At 39.7% G+C, this 18,096-nt stretch overlaps 1 protein-coding gene and 1 long non-coding RNA gene across 2 annotated transcripts; one reads left to right on the top strand and one right to left on the bottom strand.

Moving 5' to 3' along the window:
* Positions 1 to 3,771: 3,771 nt before the first annotated feature.
* LOC145791471 (uncharacterized) lies at positions 3,772 to 6,398 on the top strand. Its single transcript, XM_082871823.1, has 3 exons — positions 3,772 to 4,844; positions 5,098 to 6,136; positions 6,222 to 6,398. The coding sequence occupies exons 1-3, from the start codon at positions 3,772 to 3,774 to the stop codon at positions 6,396 to 6,398; spliced, it is 2,289 nt and encodes a 762-aa protein (XP_082727949.1).
* Positions 6,399 to 6,536: 138 nt separating this feature from the next.
* LOC145790121 (uncharacterized) lies at positions 6,537 to 8,119 on the bottom strand. Its single transcript, XR_014328764.1, has 3 exons — positions 7,549 to 8,119; positions 7,049 to 7,459; positions 6,537 to 6,958 (listed from the first exon to the last, which is right to left on the bottom strand). It is a non-coding gene; the product is annotated as an uncharacterized LOC145790121 (long non-coding RNA).
* Positions 8,120 to 18,096: the final 9,977 nt, after the last annotated feature.

Raw genomic sequence — 18,096 nt, forward strand, 5'->3', positions numbered from 1 at the left:
ATCACTCTATGATATTTTAATTTAAGTCACTCTACTTATCATTAAAGCCTCAACACTGTACTACTACAACTAGTCTAATTTCGAACCAGCTCTACCTCTAATATCCTTTATATAGCTCACTTCCACAATTTGATGTAGGACTCCATAAATAGTTGATTCTCATAATGACCAACCATTTACTGTGCATCATAGTGTCCACCATTTGTTGATCACACATACACCCATAATTCTAGAAAATCATTTAGCATATGACCCAATGTAAATTCTAAATCATATTAACCCATCAGTTTGGCCTTTGTAGTCTACCTTACTCCTTTTCCTAGGGAGAAACATCCTTAAGGTAAATACAAAATCAACTCACAATTTAATACTCTACATAAGTTCCCACACGTCGCACACAAGTTAAACATACACTTGTAGATATATCTACACCATATAAGGCAAACCATGAGCACATAGTCACACAAAGCACTTACGGATCACTCTTGTGAAATGCCGTATTTTTGAGGTATTTATATTGGTGGTAGTTTGGTGGTGAGATTTTTAGATGAGAATCTAACTTATTTTCTCTATTTGTTTTATCTCTTTTTATCTCCACCTCATTATTATTCATCTCCATTGTTTTCTAATTTTTTTTATTATTCTTGGGCACCAAGTAAATTTTATTTTATTTCCTTGCTTACCAAGTAATCTTCTTTTCTTTCTAAGTAAACTCATTTTTCTTGCCCACCAAGTGAAGTTCCTTTTCTTTTGCTCCAAGTCTTCATTTTCTTTTGTTTTAAGTATCCTTGCCTATAAATTGAGCTCACCTCTTAACTATTTCTATCATTCTTCTTTTTCTTCTTTCATCCTTTCGTTTTTGCTTCATCTCTCTCTATTTCTCTCTGTCTCTCCATTTGTTATATAGATTTAGAGTTTAGATTAAGAGTAAGCATTTTCATATAGAAGGAGATTTGTAGATTTTGTGAAACCTTACATACCTTATGGCTTAGAATTTGGAGATCCATGGAGAAATATCGAGATTCGAGTGTTGGCAACAGAGGAGATTGATTTGAGGTAATTTGGGTGATATACAATATGCTTCCTCTAAATCTCTTTGCAAATAGTTTTTATCTTAATTACTTCACATTTGTACTCCTCTTGATTATCATGGTCATATGTTAAATTCTGTGGAATCATGCTTGTTTATATTATTCTAGTCATTTGATAAATTCTATGAAATTGTTCTGTGTAGTTAGTGTTGATTTGTCTGGCTAAATGACGTGAAAATGCTCCGTACATGGATCGAGTGGACCTTGCCAATAGCTTAGACCAATAGCCCAGATAAGCGGTTGTGCTTGGGTGAGGTGGGTGAGGCCAGTCACTGGTCATGTACTGAGTAGGATCGAGTATTTGGTCCTGGATAAAATATCATATGTCGAGTTGACTTGTTTGTGCAATTTGGTAAATTACTTGATTATCGAATCTAATCGGTTGTGTAATTGTTGGATCCCTGTTGATTTATTCTCTGGCCGAGCCTTGTTATTCCTGTTGTATTGTGTACTTCCCGAATTAATTTATTTTTCAGGTGCAGAGGAATTTAGTGGAGATCGGATTTGAAGTTTTAAAGAGATTATTTGAGTTGGAGATTTTTGGGCCTATAACTATATATTATTTTTTGAGATTTGTATAATTTATATTTTGGAGACATTTGTGTTAATTATTTATGGAGACATTTGTATATTTGAGATTATGAGGTATCTGCAATTATAAATTTGACATTTATTTGATTTATTAAAGGCCCGAAAGTTGGGGTGTTACAACTCTCCTAAGATATCAACTTGTCCCACCATGATCAAAGACTTCCAAGTGGAAAAAGCATTGATCAGGGGCCTTTTGAAAAGGATTTTGATGAATGCAATAGTCGCAAGTTGTATCCTAGAAGCTTAAACCCATACCCACATAGCCACATAAACACACAAAGCATGCAAAGCACATAAGCGTCCCATCCTAGCCAAGTAAACCTATTGTGACAAACGTCACCTCCTATGAGCCCAAGGTAATCAAACCTGGTTAGCTCTGATACCAATTTGTAACACCCCCAAATTAATTAAATTAAAACATTCCTCATGCCTTGATTAATTCGAAATCTTTCCAAACCAAACAATAACATTAATCTCCAATATCCTCTTATCCATTGAACTACATATCAAATATTACAATTTTCATATTCTTGTCTTAGTAGTAATAACATTTACATAGTTCAAGAAACTAGAGAATAAAAATAATAATGCCTTAATGGTGTACAAACATCAAGGCAAGGCCTTGTTATAGCAAAAGGGGCACGTGGTCCCAAACACATACTCTCAAAGCTTCCACATAACACATCCGTGAGACTTCGTGCTCCCATAAACAAAGAAGTCCACCTCCTTCTCATAGGGGTGATTACACATCACCAATTCTTGAAATTGTTAGATAGGAATGGGGTAGATGCCTAGTAGAAATAATTTTAACAAAGTATCTAATTATTTGAAAATCCATATGGCATTATCACAACAAAAATATTTTCTTATTTAACTCATGTTAGGGGTTTAAGCAAGAAAACTTAGATATTATAATTTCCATGAAAACCACATTTCAACATCGGGGCCTAAATATATCATGAAGTCCCTAAAGAGAGTCCCAAAACATACATATACATAGGTTTATATCCAAAACACCCCCACATTTACCAATTGTTATACGGCAGGACGTGGGCACCCAAAATCGTCATTTTCACTTTTACTGACTATAATACAACAGGACCAGTGGGGGAGCTTCTATATACACACACCTAATCCCCTCAATACACACACTTAATGATATTTAATTTTATTACAATTTTATCCCTAAGTGAAATTACCATTTTAGACACCATTGTTAATTGAAAACATCTCAATGCACACCTTCACATTGTTGCATCGTGTGTGTAGGAGCGCTGGTTTGGCATGCTTCTTTGAAAATTGCTTTGGCATTTCTGTAGGGTTTTCATTTTTTACAAAGGGCTGTGGCATTTCTGTAGGGAAAATATCATTGTGATGGAGGATTTGTCTTCTGAAAATCAGCAAATAAGTATTCATGTGAAGCAGAGCGAAGGAAATGTGAGTTTAATTTTTTTTTTTTCGCAGCGTCGTTCGGATAACCAGAGCCGAATTTTGTTATTTTTTTCGGAAATGTACTACCGAAATAATTATGTATTTTCGGAAGTTGATGTCCGAATAAAGTGATAAATTTCGGAAGTTGTTGTCCGAAAAATGTATACAAATTCGGAAGTTGTTGTCCGAAAAAAGTTAACTTGTACAACATTCAACTTCCGAAATTTGAAAAAAAATTCGGACAACTACTTCCGAATGAAGTAAATTTTTTTTTCCATTTTATATTCCAAATTTGCAAACTGCATACCAAATTTACAGTTTCAAATTGCAAATTAATCTTTATAATGCCATTAAAAATTTGTAATGTTATACAAAACATGCAAGAATATGTGTCAACTCAAGGAAGTCAGGTTTGCGCGGATTTTGTGTTAGATTACACCACTCATTTCACAACTGAGCAGGTTCAGTCTACGAAATTATAACGATTATGTTTTGAATTGTTCACCAAATGTAAATGTTTGATAATATTTATTTAACTTTGTAGGTATTCAAAAGTAAGGATGAATTGCTCAACTGGGTACGTGAAGTTGGAAAGAGAAATGGTTTGGTCATTGTAATCAAAACATCAGACTATGGTGGAGGGAAAAAAAGACCCAGGATGTATCTTGCTTGTGAGAGGAGTGGCCAATATAGAGCAACAAAGAAGTTAAAACATGATGGCAACAATACATCAAGAATAACCGGTACGAAGAAGTGTGGTTGTCCTTTTGATATGAGGGCTCACAGGTTTACCACATATGATGAATGGACATTGACTGTAGTATGCGGATTGCATAATCATCCACCTGCGGAGCACCTCGAGGGACATTCATATGCGGGGAGGCTATCAAAGGATGAGAAAGCATTGTTAATGGATATGCCAAAGAGCATGGTTCGACCAAAAGAAATCCTAGTAACCTTGAAACAGCGAGATGCCCTCAATGTAAGCACACTTAAAACCATTTACAATGTACGCCATCGAAACAGGGTGGTACAGAGAGCTGGAAGATCACAGATGCAACACTTATTGGGTGAATTGGCCAAGTATAATTACATTGAGCGCCATCGGTCTGAAGAGTCCACGATGACTGTGACAGACTTGTTTTGGGCACATCCTACCAGTTTGGACTTATTTCGGTCTTTCCCACGTATATTAATTATGGATTGCACATATAAAACCAACAGATATCGGCTTCCTCTTCTTGAAATTGTGGGAGTGACATCAACTGAAATGACATTCTCTGTAGCTTTTGCATACTTACAGTATGAGAGGGTCGATAACTATGCGTGGGTGTTAGCCACATTACGTGATGTCATGGATGGGTTTGTTATGCCAACAGTTATTGTTACTGACAGAGAGCTAGCCTTGATGAATGCCATACAGAAGATATTCCCGAGTACCAGACATTTATTATGTCGTTGGCATATCAGTAAGAATGTGTTGACCAAATGCAAGAAAATGTTTGAGATACAGCAAAAATGGGAGAAGTTCAACCATGAGTGGAACTCTGTAGTGTATTCATCTTCTGAAATTCAATACGAGGAGCGTCTTAAATCATTACTTAAGGAATTCAGTAGTTATCCTGATGCAGTCAAATATGTCATGGATACTTGGTTGGTTCCTTACAAGGACAAATTTGTGGCGGCATGGACAGACACGTGTATGCATTGTGGCAATGTTACAACGAACCGGTAACATTACTTTTGTTGAATATGTTATTAATAACTGCCATGTACTTGATTTTAACTTGACTTACATTGAATTGAACTGGGCTGAGAGTGCACATGCAAAACTTAAAAGACAATTGGGTTCATGTCAAGTCTCATTTCAGGCATCATTTGAGAAAATACACAGTCTGCTTGAGTTGCAACACACTGATATCAAGGCTTCATTTGAGAAAAGTCTAACTGTTGTGCAACATCAATTTAAACCTTCTCAATTCAGGGAGCTACGGGGGAATGTGTCTATCTCTGCATTGGAGTATTTGCTTGTCGAGAGTAAGAGAGCCAATTCTATTGGTATTGATGTTGAAGCTTGTGGATGCGTCCTTCGCCACACTCATGGTTTACCTTACGCCCATGAGATTGCTGACTACATCAGACAAGATCGTCTTATACCACTTGCTACCATACAGTCACAGTGGAGGCAACTTCATATCTCCATATGCAAGAAAGAAGAGGAAACAGAGGTGACTTGTCATGCAGAAGTAGAGTTGTTTGTCAACAAGTTTAATGAAAGTGATAGAACCATGCGATTGGAGCTTTTGAAGAAGTTGAAAGAGATTGTATATTCGGAAAGCACTTTTCTTGTTGAGCCGGAGGTGAAGCCCAAAACACGTCCTCGGGATCATAAGAAGATCAATGTTTCTACCCGTCGTGACCCGTGTGCATTTGAGTTAGTGCAATCTGGACATGATTCCTTCTCACCTACTCAAATCACTACATTAGCTTCTACTCTGCAAACCAAGACGAAGCGACCTGTTAAGGGAAAGGAGAAGGTGAACCCGAAAGGGAAGGCATACATTACTAGAACAGTGAAACCTGGTGCATATGTTGATGCTTTCCCTACTGGGTTAAAACCATATATTAAGTTTGTCAAGGATGTAGCTGCGGATGGGAATTGTGGTTTCAGGGCTATAGCTGCTTCAATTGGTCATACAGAAGATGATTGGGCTCAGGTTAGGCGTGACCTATTGGGTGAGCTGCACACACACAAAGAGGAATACATTACACTTTATGGGTCCTATGAAAGGTTTGAAGAATTGACAAGCATATTGTCATACTTTGAAGACAGTCCTGAATACTCACATTGGATGACTATGCCAGACATGGGGCATCTTGTTGCATCGTGCTACAATCTTGTGTTATACCACTTGTCTTTACAACAATGTCTCACCTTTTTACCTCTTAGAACCGTGCCAGTAACTCAACTTGATAGACGTGAGATTGCCATTGGGTTTGTCAATGGAAATCATTTCGTGCAGGTATAACAGAAACTTATCAATTGCGTTTATGCATGTACAAGAAGTTATGAGGTATGACCACTAAGTCAATTGATATTTGGTGCAGGTTTTGTTGCAGCCAGGCCATCCAGTTCCTCCTATTGCCACTAATTGGAGAAAATACCGTCACCCTTGCGCTGTGGACTGGGATGATGCATATGTGCGTCGCATTCAACATTTCAAGGACATTATTCATGATAATGTAGCTACTCGAGAGACTTTTGATGTTGTTGATGTCGCATGACACATGTATGCATTTGACAATGTTACAATTATGGAAGAAATTAATGGATGTGTTTTTTATGTTGATGTGTTATGTTTTGCAATGTGGATTGAATGTTATCGACCATTGTTACCATTCCATTGTAATAAGAAAATATCATTTACAAAATCAACGACCATTGTTACCATTCCATTCTAATAATAAAATGTCATTACAATGTCATTACAATACCATTGTTGCCATTCCATTCTAATAAGAAAATATTAACCACTGTTACCATTACAACAATGTCATCTTACAAAAAACACCAAACAATATTCATCAACTAACAAAATAACATGTAACAACATAACATGTCACGAATCAGCTGTATGCCTACGCCTAGGCCTACGACTGTATGTCAATGTCGAAGATGGAAAGCGACCTCCAGCAGAACTAGGTCCAGCTTCATCAATGTGCTGACCTTCAAGAACATGTGTCATACTCTCGATAGCCTGGTAAAGTCGATAAGGATGGCGAATCCCCTCCTGATAACCAGCGTCAATAATAGGATGTGAAATCTGCAGTGCATGTGCAATACGCTGCATTTGAAAAGAATATCACATTTTAGGGAACATATCAAAAAAAAAAAAAAGGAAGTTACATATGCATCAGAGAGGATAATAGATTACATCCGCACGTTCGCTGAAATCCTGATGGTCATGGACACGCGGTTCATCAGTGTGCTCGACATATAGGTGCGTGATATTCTTATACCAATCCATGTAACCCGGTACACATTGCCAAGGCTGACGAACTGGTGTGCTCCTCCGTTGCGCAGACAACACGTGGTTATCCCAAGCCTCCCACATCCTATCCAAGTATCTATACATGACGGTATATCGTGCAGATATGTTGCCTCGTGCACCACGACTGGGAGCTAGCGGTGCATCTGGGATGGTTTGAACCCTGCCAAACTGCCTCAAAACTCTATCTGGATGATAGGGTTCGACAACGTCTAAGCACTTTAAGCATCCATGGTAGAACGTAACCGGGTTACATGGATGCCGGTCTCTGCAGCTGTGGTATGGATCCCAAATAACCTGTAAACGTAAAAGTGTTTTTGCATTAAAGTACATAAAGGGTAAGATAAATGGAAGTCTTAAAATTATCGCAGGATGAGTAAACTTACATCAGTAGCTACTAAACTGTCAAGCTCGGCTCAAAAAGATTTCAAATGGTCAATGGAGGAACCCGCCTCTCTCCTAGATGCCCAATGGTACACATGTGGCATGTCTTCATTGTAGCCCATGTTCTGATGAGGTCGGAATGCTCGGAAGTGCTCATAAATCCACGCCTCCAAAAGAGTCATATAACCACCCATCTGCTTAACCCCAGACCGGCTAGCAAACCCCAACTGTCGATATAAAAATGCTAATGCAGCAGCACCCCAGGCATAAGTATGTATGGATCCCAAATCCATCAACAAGCCGAGGTAAACAACGGGAACCCTGCCGCCACTCTTGTCGCTGAAGAGTGTACATCCCAACAGAAACAATAAATAAGCTCTTGCTGCGCACTGTATAGCCTCCTCAGGGTCTGAATCTGTGACACCAGCAAACTGACTTCGCAACCATTCAAGCCTGACTGAATTGCCACCAGCAGAAGAAACCTCTTCATATGCTGCACGTTTAGTAATCCCCTAGCCATAAACGAGTAATGTAACTCCATGATGATCTGTCACATCTGGTATGCTGACTGATTTGCCTACAATGGGAAGGCCAAGAATAGTGCCAACATCATCCAGGGTCAAGGTCATCTCACCAACTGTCATGTGAAATATGTTCGTCTCAGGTTGCCATCTCTCAACAAAACATGAGACTAGAAGCTTGTTGACGAACCGATAAGTGCAACGAGCTAACTGTGACAGTCCAGACTGCTCAATAATGGCTTTGAATCTGGTGTTGTTCTCTACTAACCACCATGGCCATGCAAGGATCTTGGAAGAGTGATTATGACACTTTAGGGGCCCTCGTTCCTACAACACAAATGATATCTCATTACAAACTACCATACAACACACAAAAAAAAAAAAAAAAAAAAACTCATATACAAATGAATTTCAGTTTTACTGAGGAATGTTTACCTCCCCGTGCCAAATAGCTGCAGCCACATGACTATTGAAACTCGCAGTATTGACGGATCATTCGGTCCACCTGGAAAAGCATGAGTAAGGTACTCTTCCTGGATAGGACGAGAATCAGGTAAAGAGGTATCCTCCACTCAATGTCAGGCATATCATAACCTTCAACTCGTCTTTGGCTTCGGCCCCCACTTTGACTGGCACTGGGAATATCATATTCTACCGAAACTGGATCATGATCTCGACCACGACCTTGACCTCGTCCTCGCCCACGCCCTCGTCCCCGTTGATGGTCTACATCCAATTCACGACGTCGTCTATTTGAAGCAGTAGGTGGGACACGTTGTTGATATTCAGAATCCATATTATCTGCAAAAAATACTAAGTGTGTGTAATGAGTGTGTGTGCAAATAAACATAGTGTGTGTAAAATTAATGAGAGTGTTTTAAATTATAAGTGTGTGTGTAATGAGTGTGTGTGCAAAATTAATGAGAGTGTGTGTGTAAATAATAAGTGTTTTAAATTATAATGAGAGTGTGTGTAAAATTAATGAGAGTGTGTGTAGTGAGTGTTATAATTAAGTGTTATAATTAAGTGTTTTAATTAAGTGCTAGAAGGAAAAAAAAAAAAAAAATTTGTGTTCGGAAGTTGTTGTCCGAAAACACCTACTCTGTTCGGAAGTTATTGTCCGAAAATACCTGTTCTGTTCGGAAGTTGTTGTCCGAAATTATAGCTCATATTCGGAAGTTGAAAACCGAAAAAAAAAATTATTTTCGGCACTTGAAAGCCGAACCAAGTCAATATTTTCGGAACTATAGTGCCGAATAGAAGCAGAAATTTCAGAACTCTAATGCCGAACAAAAACAAAAATTTTGAATAACCAGTTCTGAATGAAACACGGCAATCACAGTGGACTGAAAATTTCGAAAATGGTAAAAATTAACCCTACATTACAAATAAAATAGGAATGAGAAGATTCTAATCTGTGTAAACTAACCTAAAATGTGAAAATTTCAATGCTCTTCAATGCCCTTCAATGCCAATACTTCAATGACACAAATGGATGGATGAAGCTTTTGGGGAGGAACGGTAGAGAGTGTGAGAGATGGGTGTGTGTGTGAGAGGGGTTCTCAGATGGGTGGGTGTGTGTGAGAGGGGTCTGTCACGGGTGTGTGTGTGTGTGAGAGGGGGTGTGTGTGTGATTTACATTTGGGGGTATATGTGGAATGATAGGTGTGTGTAGTGAGTCAAATATATTAGGATTTATTTTTTTAGTGTGTGTATTAAGAAGGATTTGTATAGAGAGGAAAGGGTGTGTGTATATAGAAGCTCCCGACCAGTGGACACCCAAAAAACACTTTCCTACATTCGTCAGGTAATAAGCGCAGATAAGGCAATTGGGCACCTTAACTCCCCACGTGGATGTAGCCAGTTTTTCGTGCTCCTCAAAGGGTTTTAGCCTTCCTCGAATATGATCGCCCTATAGTTCGGACTCCCGTGCTTCTGAATCTGGTTTCACAAGTGCAATGTGAATCGAACAAAGAGTAAGAGTCTAAGTCTAGCAAATCTTTAGAAAGATCCATTTATTCGCAAGAAATGCCAAAAATAGACTGCATTACCAGATTTCAGAATTGTCACCTAATAGTTTTGAAAAAATTATGAAACCCGTGACTCGTGCCAAAAGCCACTTGTCTGTTATAACCAAAGTTTGTCTCGGTTCGGGAACTTAGGTATGAGAGAGAAATGTCATGAATTGAGCACCCCACCCACTTGATCAAAGATTGGTCTCTACTAATCATGATGTGATTTTTACTAACATTATATGCTCATGTTCCAATTATTAATGTTGACATTGTTATGTGAGGCAAATAAGTATAGACTATGTTGTTTACTTTGGAATGCTTCGATTTTGTGCAAGTTTTGAAAGAGTTTGAAATACATGACTCAAATAAAACGAATGAGTTTGCATGTACAAAATCAAAATTATTCCAAGTTAAACAAAATAGCCTCCATCCACAGGCATTCATAGATTTATTTCAATTAAGCACATAGCCTCATGGTAATCATGCTTGACATGGCAACACAAACACGCATGCGATATGCTAAAGCGGAAAACACTCACCCAAATATCCGAGGCAAGCCAAAGAAAAGAAGATAGTTAGAAAAAAAAAAAGCATGATTCTAATAATGCAATATGACCAATGCAACGCATACAAAATGCACCTAATAGATTCGGCTACTAGTATGACATGTGAGCTAATCCAAAGCATGTGGTGGCGCATGTATTCAATTAAGAAGTAGCAAGAGCATTTTATTCATGATGGGCCGAATAATAATGCATGCGAAAATGGATGCGAGCTATGGAAGTGAGAAAAGAAAAGATGATGCTATTTACAACAACGATAAGCATATAAATAAAAGGGAGAAAGAAATAGGGGTTGGAAGACATACACCAATTATTACAGATTTACGCTCGCACAAGAGGGTCCGAATGTTTGAATTAAGTTACTTATTACAAATCAAAATAAACTAATTAATTATAATATTACAAATCTGAATAAACTAATTAAAGATATGAATCAAAACCAAAGGAAATAAACGAAAGGTGGGGAATCGTGTGCGCACGGGCAAGAGCATCCTCCGGAAACCCCCACTACTCACTGCCAGAACCTGTTCTATTTATAGTATGAAAATGGCTCTATTTTGGACCGCGCACCTACTTTGTTTTACTGGAAAAAGCACCCTAGCCGTTGTAGACACCCCATTTTTGACCGTCCTCAAGACTTGGACGTCACAGTTTGAACACCCGGTGATCATCCATGTTTGTGTTCGTTTGGAGTTCCCGGAGGTCTCGGCTACGCGCTTTGCCTTAGGATCTCCGAACTCGACTGTTTAGTGTCTGGTTTTGTACCAAACACTTGTGTTTTGCCTTGGAGGGGCAGGGAATGCCTTGTGAGGCATCCCCACACATCACCGGCCATGGCTAGAGGCCACCGGCTGGTGTTTTGTTTCCATCGGCAATGTATATTGCTGGTCAGCATTCTTTGTTGCCGGTCGGCAGTCCATCTTGTCAAAATGGCAATTTTGAGCAGCCGACTACTGTTCATCTGCTTTTGCAGATATTTTAATACAGCTGTCTTGCATTTGGCTCCCCTCCATACACGTGTATGGTGGGATCTCTCTCTTTAGAAGCTTGTCTTGTAAGCTTTACAAGACAAAAAGCTCTATAAAGAGAGGTCTTCTCTCTTGTTGGAAGAGGTTAGACATTTAGATAGCCATTTTAGGGTTTTGAGTTCTAGGGTTAGGGTTTCATACATATCCTATCTCTATATCTCTCCCTTGTGTGTGTATAAGTGTGTTTGTGTCTTACTATTGCACACAAACACATAGTGCTACACCTTTTCTTGGTCCTTGAAGGGCCAGAGGTTTGTTCTTGAAGCTTGGGGGCTATTTTGAGCTCAAAGAAGCTGCTGGAGCTTCATTTTTGAAGAAGGTCTTCAAGGGTAAGAAGTTTGTCCCTTTATTCCCCATTTTTGCATACTATTTTTGCCTATCTTAGAACTGTTTTTGAGCTTGGTGTGTAATATAAAAGAGTTCTGCTTTTAGGCTCTCTAAATAGTTTGTTTAGAGTGTTTTGTGGTTTGGAGGTGTTTGACCCCTCTTAAGCCTTGAGAGGCTCCATTTTGTGTCATTTTGAGTGAGCTCCGGGACTTTGGTGTTTGGGCCTCCTCACCACTGAAATCTTGAGGGATTTCAGTGGTAAGGATGGTGCCTTGAAGTCCCAAGAAGGAGTGTCCCCCTCTCCTTGTTGTCCTTGAAAAGGGCCATTTTTTGCCTCTTTAATGAGCACCTAGCTAAGCCTCATGTTGACCATGCCTTGGCTGTTATTTATGCTTATTTTGCCATGCTAAAGGTCTGTCCTTAGTTATTTTGGTCGGCCATGATGTGTTTGGTATAGCCCCTTTGCATTTCGGTTTGTTGGCCTTAAGTGTGCGAGTGTGTAGCATGCATTACTTGCTTTGTTTTAATGATTTGGCACCGTTTATAGCATCATTTCAGTCCCCTTAGCATGCTTGTATGCTTGCCTTGGATGCCTCTTTGATGACTTATGAGCTTGTGTGGTATGCTCCTTGAAAGTGCATTTGTGCATGCTTTTGAATTCAAGCCATTTAGATGCCATCCAAGTGGTCTTTTGGGCTTTGTTTTATGTGCTAAAACTCTGTTTTTGGTCATTAAATTCATGCCATGTTTGGTCTTGCTAAGTGCAGTTCAATACTTCATTAGCTTGCCTTGAATGCTTGGGCCATTTGTTGCATGTTTAGCCTATCTTGTTTGCTTGGTTTGACACCATGTTCTTGCATGATTTTTAGAGCTTAATGCATGCCCCATGTCCATGATTATTCCCTTTTAAGTGTGCTTAAAAGATGCCCTTTGATGCTTAAGTGTGTGGGCCTTAACATGTGCATGTGTGTATGTGTGTTTGGTCCCATCTTCTTAAGCTTTGGCCACTGTTTTGGACCTAACTTAGAGCCGTCCAATTAGTGTAAGTCCATCCCTTGTACGCCATTCGAGTGTTGTTACATTATCCCATGTTTGCATGCTTTGGTTGCATGTGTTGCATGCTTGAAATCATTTGCATTTGGCATGCATTCCCTTGGTCAAATTACTAGCATGTTGCATGATTAGATCACATCTTGCATGCTCTAAGTAGTTTGCATAGTTGTGGCATGCTTGGATGCTTGTTTGCTTAGTTTATGTACCTAGTGTGCATCACTTGCTTGTATACTCATGTTGCATGCTAGCTCACATGATTAGGGTTGCATTGCATTGGCATGCATGCTCTACCTCTTGACCAGGTCATGATGGAGGTAGAAGCCTCTTGGTTTGATTGTGTGCATTGCATTTCATTTGACATCAAAATGTGCACACTTGGTCCCTTGGGCCATCACGCATGGAAATGCGCGATTGATGGTCCGAGAACCAAGGAGCATATCCCTTTGAGTCACTAACATGATAAGGGACATGATTGGTGCATACATTGCTTGAATTGCATTGCCATGCTATGCCTTGCCCTCTGCTGCTGTCAATTGCAGATTCTGCAAGAACTTTCTGCCGACCGGCAGTGTCTAGTGCCGACCGGCAATCCCTCCTGGGCCGATAGCTTCACCAACAGCTGGTGATCACATACCACTGCCGGCGGCCATTCTACTCAGCCGGTGGTGTCTCCCAATGTCCAGGGAAGCAATTCTGAGACTTTGGCAGTCTTCAAAGAGGCAGAGCAGGGAAAACAGAGGCAGCCTATGCATGGCAGTGCACTTCCGGGCAAGACCCGAGCACGCGCGCATCGAACCCTCTTCCCGAGGCCCCTTTTACCTCTTTTCTTATGCTTAGTTAATTTGTTAATTAATTAGGTGATTTGTAATAATTAATTAGCTTCCGAGTTAGTTAATTTGTATTATTCTTTTGGTCCCTCCGAGCGAGGGCGAATCTGTAATAAGTGTGGGTGAGTGTGTGCATGTCTTCCAACCCCCACTTCTTTCTCCCTTTTACTTACCTTCTTTGATGGTTAGTAATAGGTCATGTTTAAATTAGCATACCTTATGCTATGCATGCGTGCATCCATACATTTGTCTCGCACGCACCAGGCTCGGTACATCATGCTAACTGCATTTGTACTTCAATTCCAAATTGAATACGTGCATCAATTGATCGCATTTCACATGCCATGTTTAGGTTAGCCGAGCCTACCCTAATTGCATCCTGTATGTGTTGCATTAGTCAATTTGACATGAACTAGGACCATGCATGTTGGCTAACTAGTTTATTGTTTTGGCTCGGAGTACTCGGTAAGCATTTATGCTTTAGCATATCGCATGCGTGTGAATGCTATCATGACAGCATGCTTACCATGCGGCTAGATGCTTATGTGTGATGAACTGTTCGAATGCCTGTGGGTGAAGGTTGGATTCTCTGAGTTGGAAAAACTCGTTGAAATCCGTATTTTAAGCCTACTCGCGAGTAGCAAATTCCGAAACATTTTTCCAAAACAATCGGATATGCAATGCTTATTTCCAAATTAAGCAATCTAGTCTATACTTGTTTGCTGTGCGCATAACATAGTAATTCTAGGCTAATAATCGGGATAAGAACACATAACGTTTTCAAAAACGGATATCATGGTTAGTAGAGGCCGATCTTCGGATCGGGCGAGAGGGGGTGCTCATAGCTGACCCTCCCCGATCGTACCCAAGTTCCCGAGCCAAGGCAACTTTGGTAATGACGGACACATGGCCTTTGGCACCGAGTCAGGGTTTCCTAAATTCCTCCTTAAAAAATATTTCGGTGGTGACTCTGTATCTGGCAAAGCAGTCCATGTTTGGCACTTCTTTTCAAAAATTTGTTTCCAAAACGATTTGTCGGATTTGGACTTTTTGGTTCAGATTTAGGACCACAAACAAAATCGAGTCCAAACTGTAGCGAGGGCCCCACGCGGGCGCATCTACAGCCGTACAAAATAGAGGGTCGGTTAGCCTGATCAACTGGTTGGCTGTATAGAGCCTTGGCCGGCCGGCCACTGCTTTTGGGGAGGGTCCTGCTGCAACAGATCTGGAATAGAGCAAAAACAGAGGGTTTTCGAAGGATATTCATCCTTCCTGCTCCCTCATATCATGAAGATACTCAAGGAGAGAATAGGTTCATTGCTCAAATCATTAATGTTGCAAAGTTGTTGTGTGATGATCTAAGAAATGATAGGACGAAATCAACCGACACACGAAAATTACCGCCTTCCTATCATGAAGTGTTTTCAAGGAAAAGAGTAGACACGGTCCACCGATCACGAAAACATCACAAGGTAGTATGCGATGACCATAGGAGTGATGGATTCAATATAATGTCTGACTAAATCCCACGGATTTTATTAACTTTTTTTTACTTTACTTTTCCACTTTCTTATCTTTTCTTGTTTTTTGTCCAAATGTGATAATTACGTCTACTAAGTTTGAAAGCAATAAAGTTGAGGAAGCATGACTTAACCTGAGAAATGAACTTATCGAGTCCTTTTCTTTAGGGGAAACTACAAAGAAGGAATCAAAGTCGTTTACGAGCGACAATGAATTTGGAGCCAAACTCGAAACGGGGGATAATGACTCTAAATCCAAACCCGATAATAAGCTATAATGAAACTTTCCTTTATGATTTCCAAGGGTCTAAATTAGAAAATTAGTCCCTTAGAAGTAATGCATCGATGATTAAGGGAAACATCAAGCAAGAGATCATGCTTAGCATAAGAGAGATGCAGTGCCTTGATAATGAACCTCCGAAGAGATTAAACCATTTAGCTTGAGAGGCCTCTTTCTTATGCCTTGAGCGATAATCTTTTGTCGAATACAACTCTTAATCAAAAGAAGCAAAGAAAGGGGGGAGGTTATAGAGTGCAAATGGAAATGAGATTATTACAAGTGTGAGTATTAAATATGGAATGAAAAGCAATCAACTCTTATGAATTGGTGTCTATGGCCTAAACACACAAGTCCATGAGGACTTACAACAACACAAGTATAGTATTCAAAGCATAAATTAAATAAACAAGTAAAACAACCCCCAAAACATAAAAAAAAAAAAACAGTGCTGAAAATCAGTTTAAAGAGCTAGAAAAAAATTAACAAAACAGGAAGAGAACAAGCCTAAGAAGCAAGCCTAAGGAAAGGTGGCTAACCCCTCCACTTTTTACAACTTCAAATCACATATTTCAGCCCTTGAAAATAGTCCCAAAATAGTCCAAAAACTGCCTAAAAACAGTGGCTAAAATCAAGGAAACAAGTGGGAACGACAAGGATATAAGCTATGGAATAAGGTTCAAAGAAGGGTGGTTAACCCCTCCACTTTTGGTAGCTTTTAAATCACATGTTTTAGCCCTTAAAACCAGTCCAAAACAGTGTATAAACAACAAGAAAAGAGAAGAGCAGAGTTGTAGAAACAAGGAAGAAGATGCCAAAGGTTATACCTCTTGAAGAGAGGATGTTCTTGGTTAAGCAAAGTTGATTCAAAGCACTCTCAAACCTCTGAAATTATGTTCAAAATCTCAGCAAAAGGCTCAAGTTCTAATCTCCAATGGTGTATCTAACTTTTATCTGTATTTGGGAGGGTAGAGAAGATGTTTGATTTTGTCTTCTAAGCTCTTGGAATGAATTTCTCAACCCCAAAACTTGACGGTAAGCCTTCTATTTATAGAATTTTAGCTTCTCATGTCGGAAATATCAAGAAAACGACGGCTAGCTAAAGTCCCATACCTGTAGACAGCTGGTAGCTACAAAATATCTCCCTACGCTGAACATGGCTGACCGACCATGAGGGGTACAGCTAGCAACAAATTTTTGGCCTACTGGCCACCTATCTGGCCTGCAGGTCCCTAAGAGGTCGGGCAAAAAGGGAAGTGGTTTTGGCTCAAAAAGAGGTGTAAGGTTTAGGTTTTTGGAGCTCAAAAGAGAATTCTTGTTGCTAAAGATTCAAACAATTGCTCAGTGTAACATTTCATCATCGAATGCTCGGAACGAAGCGTCTAAGTCTTAAGAGTGGTAAAAAATGGGGTGTCTACAGTTGCCCCTCTTTGACAGAGCTCGAATAGTTATGAAATGATGTAAGTGAATGTCAAAGCTTGAAGACGACCCATTTGAAGCAGCTGTAAGACTTAGGCAAACAAACAAAATGCAAATGCAAATGGTTGAACCCGAAGGTTGCCTACGTATCCCTTTGTAAGGAATCAAACCTGCATAGTTCAGGGGGCAAGATACAAATGACATTAAAATGCAATACAACAATTGAAATCACAAATGAGCATACCACCCGAAATCATGAATTTTGAAAACAATGCAACAATGCAATGCAACAATTGAAACCACAAATGAGCATACCGCTTAAAATTCATAAAGTTAAAAACAATGCAATGAAACAAATTAACATGAACAATGCAATGATTGATATGAGAACAAGCCAAACTATGTTTCACGTAGAAAGAGGGAAAGGCCGCAAATCAGACTATGCCTCACGTAGAAAGAGTGATAGATGCAAGCCAAACTGCGCTTCGTGCAAAGAGGGTAAAAAGGGTACAAGCCAAACTACGTTTCATATACAAAGGGTGAAGGGTACAAGCCAAAACTACGCTTCGTACAGAGAGGGTGAAGGATACAAGCCAAACTACGTTTCATATAGAGAGGGTGAAGGATACAAGCCAAACTACGCTTCGCACAGAAAAGGTGAAAGGTACAAGTCAAACTACGTCTCACGTAGAGAGGGTGAAGGGTACAAGCCAAAACTACGCTTCAAGTAGAGTAGGTGAAAGATACAAGCCAAACTACGTTTTATGTAGAGAGGGTGAAAGGTACAAGCCAAACTACGTTTCAAGTAGAGAGGGTGAAAGGTACAAGCCAAACTACGCTTCGCGCAGAGAGGGTGAAAGGTACAAGCCAAACTACATTTCACATAAAGAAGGTGAAGGGTACAAGCCAAACCACACTTCGCACAGAGAGGGTGAAGGAAATAAGCCAAACTATGTTTCACATAGAGAGGGTGAAGGGTACCACATTTCACGCAGAGAGG

The sequence above is a fragment of the Camellia sinensis genome, chromosome 5 (assembly GCF_055761805.1).
Source record: "Camellia sinensis isolate YWXY chromosome 5, ASM5576180v1, whole genome shotgun sequence".
Lineage (NCBI taxonomy): Eukaryota > Viridiplantae > Streptophyta > Magnoliopsida > Ericales > Theaceae > Camellia > Camellia sinensis.